Source organism: Pseudomyrmex gracilis, unplaced genomic scaffold, assembly GCF_002006095.1.
Source record: "Pseudomyrmex gracilis isolate BER0280 unplaced genomic scaffold, ASM200609v1 scaffold_1901, whole genome shotgun sequence".
Taxonomy (NCBI): Eukaryota; Metazoa; Arthropoda; class Insecta; order Hymenoptera; family Formicidae; genus Pseudomyrmex; species Pseudomyrmex gracilis.
In genome coordinates this window covers 12,150-21,727 of record NW_018022485.1, presented here as the reverse complement: position 1 = coordinate 21,727, position 9,578 = coordinate 12,150, and the positions used below count along the sequence as shown (strand labels likewise).

The following is a 9,578-nucleotide window of genomic DNA, read 5'->3' as shown; positions in this document are numbered from 1 at the left end:
AGAGAGAGAGAGAGAGAGAGAGAGAGAGAGAGAGAGAGAGAGAGAGAGAGAGGGAAGGAAAAAGATACATATTTTAGAAGCTGATGATGAAATACACTTTGTTGACATATACAGAATGTCTTTAAAAGATCTGAAATGATCTTCATAAAAATATTTGTAGATTTTACTTCATATGTATAATATTGTGACGATATTGTGCAAACATATAGGAGATATTCTATAATATATTCCAGAATATCGCTACAATATTAGAAAATGTCTCCAGAATGTCTTTATAATATCGCCAGAATATTACAGAATGTCTCTACAATATTACCAGAATATTAAAGAACATCACCAGAATATTAAAAAGAACGTCTCCAGAATATTGCCAGAATATTGTGCAGACATATAGAAGATATTCTAGAATATATTTAGAATATCGCCACAACATTACAAAATGTCTCCAGAATGTCTTTAAAATATTGTCAGAATATTAAAAAATGTCTCGACAATATCACCAGAATATTAAAGAACATCACCAGAATATTAAAAAACGTCTCCAGAATATTACAGAATGTTTCCAGAATATTGCCAGATGCGGACATAAGACATTCTGCTAACATTGTTAAAATGTCTCTGAGATCATCACCAGAATATTTCAGATTTCACATGTAATATTCTGGCGACATTCTAACGATATTTGATGCTGTGTGGAGAGAACCAATTTTTAGAGATATCTTCTAGATAAAGTTATCGAAAACTTATCTAGAAGTGAAAAAATTGTCTATAAGTTGGATGTGGAAAGAGTACGGCCCGGACGGCACAATGATGTATTTAAGATGTACGAAAGGAGAGGACAGCAAGTAGGTTCCGTAAATAAAATATACACGAGATTCTTAATTCAGAACAAATAAGAAACAGTAAATTTAATTAACGTAAGTGTTACGTCCTGGGGACTCCACGGGACCCTTTTTCTTGCAACGCGACGCGCCAACGCATAACAAATTTCCCTTTTAGTAAATAATAAAAAGCAATAAATAATCCGAGTAGACCTCCTATCGTTTGGAGACCTGGACTCCAGACGATAGGAGAGCAAACGGAAATCACATCGGCGCCCGAAAAGATAAACAGCGCCTAGTAATAACCCGAAATTTTAAACTTATTGTTTAAACATCCTAAACAAACCCGGATATCTCCGGGTCAGGAAGAACCGCTCATAAAAATTAGAGCAGCCGGAGCAAATAGAACTTCGACGCCACGAATAATCCACAAAAACTTTATTATAAACAAATAGCAAAGGGTCTAGGTGGCGTAATCGAAAACCAACACTCTCCCTCTTCCCTTCTCCGGAAAATCGGACGAGCCGACCGAGCCGAGAAATCGTCGCCGATTGGCGATCTCACGAAGTTTACCCGACCACTAACTAACAAATGGGAACTGGGGAAGCTCGACTGAGTTTTCCGATTGGGAGAGTCCTCGCTTACTCAAAATTGTATATAAGGGATAGAGAGTCCCGGGACTCTCGGGATCGGAGGCAGATAGAGCCGCAGAATTTAGAAGTACCACAGCGAGTGAGTGAGTGACAGTGAGTGCAGAATGTGAGATCCCAGAGTGAACTACTGCGCCGCAACAGCCTAGAACCTTTTATTAATCAACATCACTGGTCCGCAGGAAATAGTAAGTCCACATTGTAATTATTTTCATTTGGAGGTTTCACTGTTCGCGTACTTACCTTCCGACTTTGCGACTGATATTCGGAGAAATCGAGAAAAATAAACAAATACATAGACACACTCAACAATTCGGTTTAATCGGAAGGGCTACTCGCGGTATATAGCCGTCTCGGGTGGCGTCCGAATTATCGAAAGGGCTACTCGCGGTGTATAGCCGTCTCGAGTGGCGTCCGAATTATTTCTTTTCTCTTCCTAAATCACGGAAACGAACAAGCCCGCTTATCTCCGAATATCAGTCGTAGAACCATGACATATTCAAATTTATTCCTATCATTAAATCTATCGGAAACTAAGAAATTAAACAAAACCGAATTTGTCAACTGACATAAAGAAATACATTTCTAAGATGATCTAAGTTGCGTAAACATGGGTTAAAGAGGCTGGCTGCACTAAACTCGTATTCCCCCTCTCTCTCACACTTGCACCTAGCTTATAGATTACTTTGTACAAAACGATTATGCGCTCCGTCATTGTATTAGTTTCAACACACCTGTATGTTAGTAATTTGCTAAGATTTCGATTTGTCTTTTTTTAAATAAATATAACTACTTTATAATGTGTGGAGTCAAACTAAAGAATTATTTTTTGTTATCCTTCTTTCCGTACAACCCACTCTCACTCCCTCGTTAAAATCGCTAGGTCCCGTCCTTGGTAAATGAGATTTGCGTCTCAGACCTAAAAAGGGACCAACGAGTGTTCGCTAGACAGAGTAAGATCGGCGTACGCCGTTGACCTGTCGACGAATATAAACAAACTCTTTCGACTCTCTCACAGCGAGACTTCCGTGTCCACTGTAAAGAGAGATATGGAAAACAACGCGTTTACTGTTGCGTCACACCACAGCCCGACCGTATCCATGGGCCAGGACGTAACATAAGTAAAGATGAAAATATTACAAAAGCTAGTACAAAGAGTTCCACGTTTTTCCGCACGGCAATCGCACTGAGCCTCGAGACCCCGACAATACGAAAAACAGTTCTCCGAAAACGCTTGTGTCTTCTATGAATTTCTCGGAACGACTGCCTTCGTCAGAATTCCTACGCTTACACCTTGGTCGCGTAAGTCGCTATCCCTCGTTCTTATATCAGCTGTCGTCAGCTGATTGGCCCACGTGTATCGCCTCCGTACAAACATGTTTTCAATAGTCGAGAATAACGAATTCAAAAAGTTTCTTACAGCTCGACCATCCTGATGCGTCATTCGCCTCGAATGCCGCTTATTGCTGTAACAATCACAAGTAAATAGGGAATGAAATTTTTTAGAGATTATTTTACAAATAAAAATTTTTTTTAAAAACAATTGTAGTGATTGAGACTTTTGTCTTGCTTTAAGTAACGCTATACAATTCTCAATTTAGGAGTAGGATATATATTTTATTTAGAGTTCTTTTTTTTTTAAATAATTCACAAATATCGCAACTATTACTATCCATTATTCGCAACGGGTTTTACCTATGGTAGAAGACGATCAGCCGACTGAATCGTATTATACGACCTTTACGCTAAATTAAATCCTGGAATGTCGTGAACAACGTTGCGATTACTGCCGAGTATTTTTGCTATCATATACGGACCTTTGTAGCTCGGCTTAAGTTTGCTATTTTGTTTTGGTTTTTGCTGTGTATCGCGAATCAACACATAATCACCGATTTTGTACTTAGATGGCTGTTTATGCCTCAGATCGTATATCGATTTATTATATTGTCTAATTCTTTGGGTAGTTTCTATAGCTAGATCACGATTAACATTTCTCTCCTCACTCAAATCATGAGTGATATCAGTTAGCGCATTCACTAGCTCTACAATTTCGGCATCCGATTGATTCCTCAACTCGTATCCTAACAATAACTTCGAAAGAGATGATTTCAAGCTCGAATGTACCGTATTGTTAAGAACGTATTGCGCGACGTTCAGATAATCCTTCCAATCAGTTGGATCGTCCATCAATTTTCTTAGCGTAGACTTCAAAAATCTATTTACGCGCTCTACAATACCGTTCGCCCACGGAGCCGCTACCGCCACTAACCGGTGCTTAACTCGTAATTTTCCCATAAACGAGGAGAGGAGAACTCTTTTGACGAAAACGCAGTGCCTCTATCTGAAACCAAATTCTTGGGATTGCCAAAAATATTAAACAAAGATTGCAAACACTTGACGACTTCTTTAGTCCTTGTGGATTTAGTCGGAAAAAGCCACGTAAATCTCGTTAGCGAATCTACAATCACCAAAATGTGCTTGTTTCTATCTTTCGTTTCCTGCAAAAAACCGAAATGATCAATGTGCAACGTACCGAAAGGAAGTGTCTCAGCTTCAACCAGCTGCATTTCCCCCTCTTTAACGTGAGTCGATGTATTCGCTGTTAAGCACGTTAAGCAGTTCGCAACATAGTCATAGATCCTTTTTCGCATCGATGGAAACCAGTAATTGGCTATTACGGCGAGAAAAGTTTTTTCCGGCCCACAATGACCTAATTCATCGTGATAGGTTCTCAATACATTATGCACCATCTTTTCAGGCACTACAAAACGAGACTTATCTACCCCCTTTCCGGTAAACCAACTCTCAATTAACTGAAATTTTTCACTATCGGTGAATTCTAAGCTGTTCGCTATCGAGTTCAACTGTAGATCTCGCAACTGCTTGAACTCTAGCTCCCGTTCCAACGGTAAAGATTGTATTAGCGCTACGCATCTACTTAGCGCGTCGACGTGCGCCATTCGATTATCGGCTCGATGCCTCAAACTAAATCTATAGTTTTGGAGCCGTAGCGTCCATCGCGCAATCCGCGGGTTGAGGTTCGCCTTATTTACCGCATATACCAACGCGTTGCAGTCAGTGACCACCGTGAATTCAATGCCGTATAGATAGAGAGGAAACCGCTCGATGGATTTGACCATAGCGAGCATTTCCAACTCAAAACTATGATATTTAGATTCTGCATTATTAGTGCACTGACTGTAATACGCAATAGGCGTCCACTGACCATCAACCTGCTTCTACAAAAGTATTGCAGCTAGACCTAACGAGCTCGCGTCTGTGTGCAGCTCTGTTTCTGCTGCTAGATTATATAATCTTAGAACCGGGTAAGCTGTCAATTCATCTTTCAATAATTGAAACGATTGAACGAATTCTTTCGTAAATTTGAACAGCGACGATTTCCTAAGCAAGTTCTGCAATGGCTTAGCTTTATTGGCGTAATCTTTTATAAATTTTCTAAAATAATTTGTTAAGCCCAAGAATCGTTGTACTTCCGTAATGTTCGTTGGTTGCGGAAATTTATTCACCGCCTCCGTATGGCGTGTGCTCAACATAATGCCCTCTCGTGATATTATCTACCCTAAAAACTCGATTTGCCTTCTCAAAAATAAACATTTACCATAGTTTACTTCAAAACGGTATTTTTTAAGCGTCAGCAAAACTTCCTTGAGAATTTTTAGATTCGTCTCCACCAAGTGAGTCGCGATTAAAATATCGTCCATATACACAATTATCTTGTCTAATCAGCGGTTGTAAGATATTTACAATTCTTTTTGGGAACTCAGCGGGCGCGTCACAGTATCCGAACGGAAGTCTATTAAATTCAAATTGACCGTCCGGCGTAGAGAATGCGAAATATTTAGTGTGGCGTGAACTTTGATTTGATGGAATCCGTTTTTCAAATCTAATAATGAAAAAACGCTCCGATCGCCGATTCGCGTCAAACAATCTTTGATCAACGGGAACGGATATTTCTGCTTCAACACTTTTTCGTTCAACGGCCGCAAATCTACGCAAAGTCGCATTGTACCGTTTTTTTTTCTGCACCGGCACTACTCTAGCACAATATGGCGAAGAGCTCGCTTTAATAATTCCGCGTTCTAACAAATCATCGGTGATTGCTCTGATTTGATTTCTTTCAGACCACGCAAAACGTCTTGGTGCATACGCATACGGTGTATGATCCTTTAGTGCTACTGTCACGCGGTAGCCGTCATTTACCTCAGGAACGTCTGCTCGACGTATTTCTCGCAACAAGAATTGTAATTTCTTCCTCGTAGTTTCCTCAAAATCTACTTTAATCTCGCTCAACACAAGCTCAAACGGATCATTAATTTCGCACACAAGATGTGGTAAAACGTCCGAGAAAACAAACAAGTTTACTTGACTTTCCGGACGATTGGTATAACACCGAAATTTTATGTTTATTCAGCAAGTCACGTCCGATCACGATGTCAACACCAAGTGTGCTTTGCTTTAATATATAGAAATCTACCTTCAAAACTACATCAGGCAGTTGTTCCAAGGTTATCGCTGTTTGCGCTTTCCCTATTATACTTATAGGTGTATCATTTAACGCGTGATAAGAAACCGCAGATTCCGACAAAGTCGAAAAATAACTTTTGTATTTCTCGTATACATCTAAACGAACAAAAGAAACCGGTATATAAGTAAATCCAAATAAGGTTAAATGAAAGTGAATAGTCAGTAAAGAACCGTTCGCAGGATGTTGTGCAGAAAATATGTCTTATATGTGTGTACACATATATAAGTAAATTCACGTTTTTCAACGTGTTTTTCGAATTGAAATATCAATTCTTAAATTCATATAGAATGCTAGTTTTGCATTTCATATATGATAGACCCCGAATACCCTCCCTAATTGATTTAAAATATTGCGAAAAAAACTTCTCGGCCAGGAGTCGAACCTGGAATCTCCGGCTTTCCGGGCCGTCGCCTTCCCCGTTAGGCTACCGAGGCACTTGAGAGACGGTATTCCCTAGGAGTAAGTACTGCCAACGGGCGCCGCACTAACTAACTGTAGCAGATTTCGATGAATTGACCAATTACAGTATTTACTGCTAAGGAATACCGTCCCTCTTACCCCTAGCTTCCCGCGTCCACGAAACGATTTATTGACACCGACTGTACACACATATAAGACATATTTTCTGCACAACATCCTGCGAACGGCTCTTTACTGACTATTCACTTTCATTTAACCTTAAAATGTTTAGAGAGCCTGAGATGATTCTTATTTAATTACTTTAAATCCAAATAGTTTGAATCAATTTTTCTCGAAAATGGCTGAGAGGTGCGTCCTATTCCTTTGCTCAAGTATTCTTCTGGCACAGTACTATACTACAAAAAAACCTTATTGAAATCGGTGATCTACACTTTGTGACCTCCCCTTGTGGATTCTAAGCTAGATAAACTATAGATGCGGGCTCTGAGAATCGTCATAGACTATAGGACCTCTACCCCCTTAAATGTAATCCTAGGGGAGGCTCGGGAGCTCTCTCTTTTTGTACGTTTTTGTTTCTTATGCCTCAATTTTCTGTCACGAACGGCCATCATGACGGGCCATCCGTTGTGGGGTCTGTTGAGTAGCATCCAATCGTTTGAGCCGAGAGCCCCCGACGCTAACCGGGTGGGCTCTTTTCCCCTTATGTTGGCCTTTGACAAGGTGAGCCGTTGGGCTCGCTCTTTGTTCTCGTCTGATGTTCCTGTTTGCTTTTCTTACGGCTTCGAACCGTTAGTGTCGTGCCTGCCGGTTGACCTTGTTGCCGGGTTTTCCTTACGGGAGGGACTCGACGCGGAGGCCAATTTTAGGGCAGCTTTTCGTGAGGAGTTACGCGATTCGGTGTGTGTTTTCACGGACGCTTCGAGGTCGGAGGGCTCTCCGTATTCGGGCTATGCGTTGGTTTCTCAGGACGGGCATTACTTGCGCCGGTACAGGTTCGCGGGTTTTGTCTCGTCCTTTTGTATGGAGGCCATGGCAATTGTTGAGACCCTGGAATTGGCGCTTGTGGAAAAGTGGCGTGCGGTCACGGTTTTCTCAGATTCGAGATCGGTCCTTTTAGCCGTGCAAGCCAGGTTTGTCCCGGGCAAGAGCTCGTATCTCGTGCTACGTATTAAGTCTCTGATTCTGAAGCTGACCGAGCGGGGAGTGAAAGTCAAGCTGGTGTGGGTTCCTGGTCATTGTGGAGTGACTGGCAATGAACGTGCTGATGCCTTCGCTAGGAATGCTGTTGGATGTGGCAGGGACTCCCAGGTGGGGGTTTTTTTGGATGAAATAAAGAATTTTTGGAAGTCAAAGATGAGATCAAAGTTGTTAGAGTGGTGTCGGGAGGAGGCGAGAACCAGAGGCAGCTTTTATTGCAGCCACTTTCTATCCGATGCTCGTCGACCATGGTTTGAACAATGGAATTTAAGTCGCAGGTCGGTGACCTCCCTTAATCGCCTCCGCAGTGGTCACACCTTGCGTGCGAGCTTCTTCAGATTCAGAATAGTTGACTCCCTTTTCTGCCGGGTGTGCGGCCGCGAAGAAACACTAAATGTCCGGAATATGAAGAACAAAGAAAATTTCTGCGAGCCGCTTTGGTCGGGTATCTCCCTCACCCTGTCGAATTCCTAATATCCTGCCTTGATAAGGAAGTTACGATAACTGTTTGCATATTTATATGTTCCTTGCCAATTTATATTTAGCATTTAATCTTGGAATGTTACAAAATAGCGTTATATAACTTTTATATATAGATACATATATGTCATACATTTTATGAAAAGTTTTATTTTACTAGTTTTATAACTACAACTAGCTATTAGGATAAAGGGTCAATCTTCTAAATTTACCCAATAGAAATAAGTATGCGTCGTTTTAGTTACTGTCTGATCATTTGACTCTTTATTTATCACTGTACGAATGAAGTATCTTTTGCGATACCAAGTCAAGCCCTTTTTACCTATGTAGCAAACATAGATAATTGTTACCGCAATTTTTTTTTGTTTTTCAGTTTCATTCGGTTTGACTTCGCAATTTTTTCGTGGTACAATAATCTTAGTATAACAATACTTTTAATTTGCGCTATGAGTAAACTTAAAACTTTTATACTTTGTAATACGGTAAATGGTGTTACCTCGTCATGTAAGCGTTGCGCGCGAACCTTTAGACTTAAGGCGCGGTCAGCGGAAGAGTGCCCTACACACACTGCTTCTATGTATCGTTATCTACACCTTGTAGTCACCTAACCCTTTGTCTCTGCTGTATACCAAGCCTTAAAGGAGTAATTCTAGGGCAATTTTTACTTCAGACCGGCTCAGTGGTCTCGCGGCCTGAGCAGAGTTGCAAACTCTGACCCGCTAGCACCAAGAGCACCGAGGTGGTGGGAGCCACTGGGAGCACACAAGCGAGAACCGCCGTCCGTGTGCGTGACGTCACGCTCGGCACTTCGACTCGTGGAAGAGTGCAGACGTATTATGATGTTCCGTCTCCTTTCCATCAAGCCGGCTAGACAAGATGAAAGACGAGAGGCACGTTCATGTTGCGTTGTGCGCTTGTTGCGTATGACAACGTGAAACGTTTTTCCGAGATTTACAATCTTGGGAAATGTATATAATATTATTGATAATAAATGCAATCATCTTCAATTAGAGATGGTCACGTTCAGCAGATACAACTGAGTTAAGAAATGATCACTTATGATTAGATCATACTTTTAGAACCGTTGCAGATTTTGAGGAATAGTCCTATCACAAGTGATCATCTCTCAACTGTTGTGCAACTGTTGTGTCTGCTGAACGCGGCCAATGATAAAACATCTCAAGATACATTGTATATTTGTATTAATTATTAATATAAGTGAACTGCGATAAAGAATTTGTAGAAAAGCATTTAATATATATAAAATATATTATTAGTGTTTTATATTTATATATTTTTATTTTGTAAATTACGAAAAAGAATCTACATTTATAGATGCGTAATCTTAAAGTATTTAATTCATATTTAATTCATATAGACGGAACATCATAATACGTCTGCACTCTTCCACGAGCCGAAGTGCCGAGCGTGACGTCACGCACACGGACGGCGGTTCTCGCTTGT

At 40.7% G+C, this 9,578-nt stretch overlaps 1 protein-coding gene across 1 annotated transcript; it reads left to right on the top strand.

Annotated features, from left to right (window-relative positions):
- Positions 1 to 7,466: 7,466 nt before the first annotated feature.
- On the top strand, positions 7,467 to 9,305 carry LOC109862511 (the record flags this gene model as incomplete). The annotated part of the gene is made up of 2 exons (XM_020442586.1): positions 7,467 to 7,745; positions 9,181 to 9,305. Coding segments are annotated over exons 1-2 (404 nt in total), but the record flags the coding sequence as incomplete, so codon positions are not given.
- Between the last annotated feature and the right edge of the window lie 273 nt (positions 9,306 to 9,578).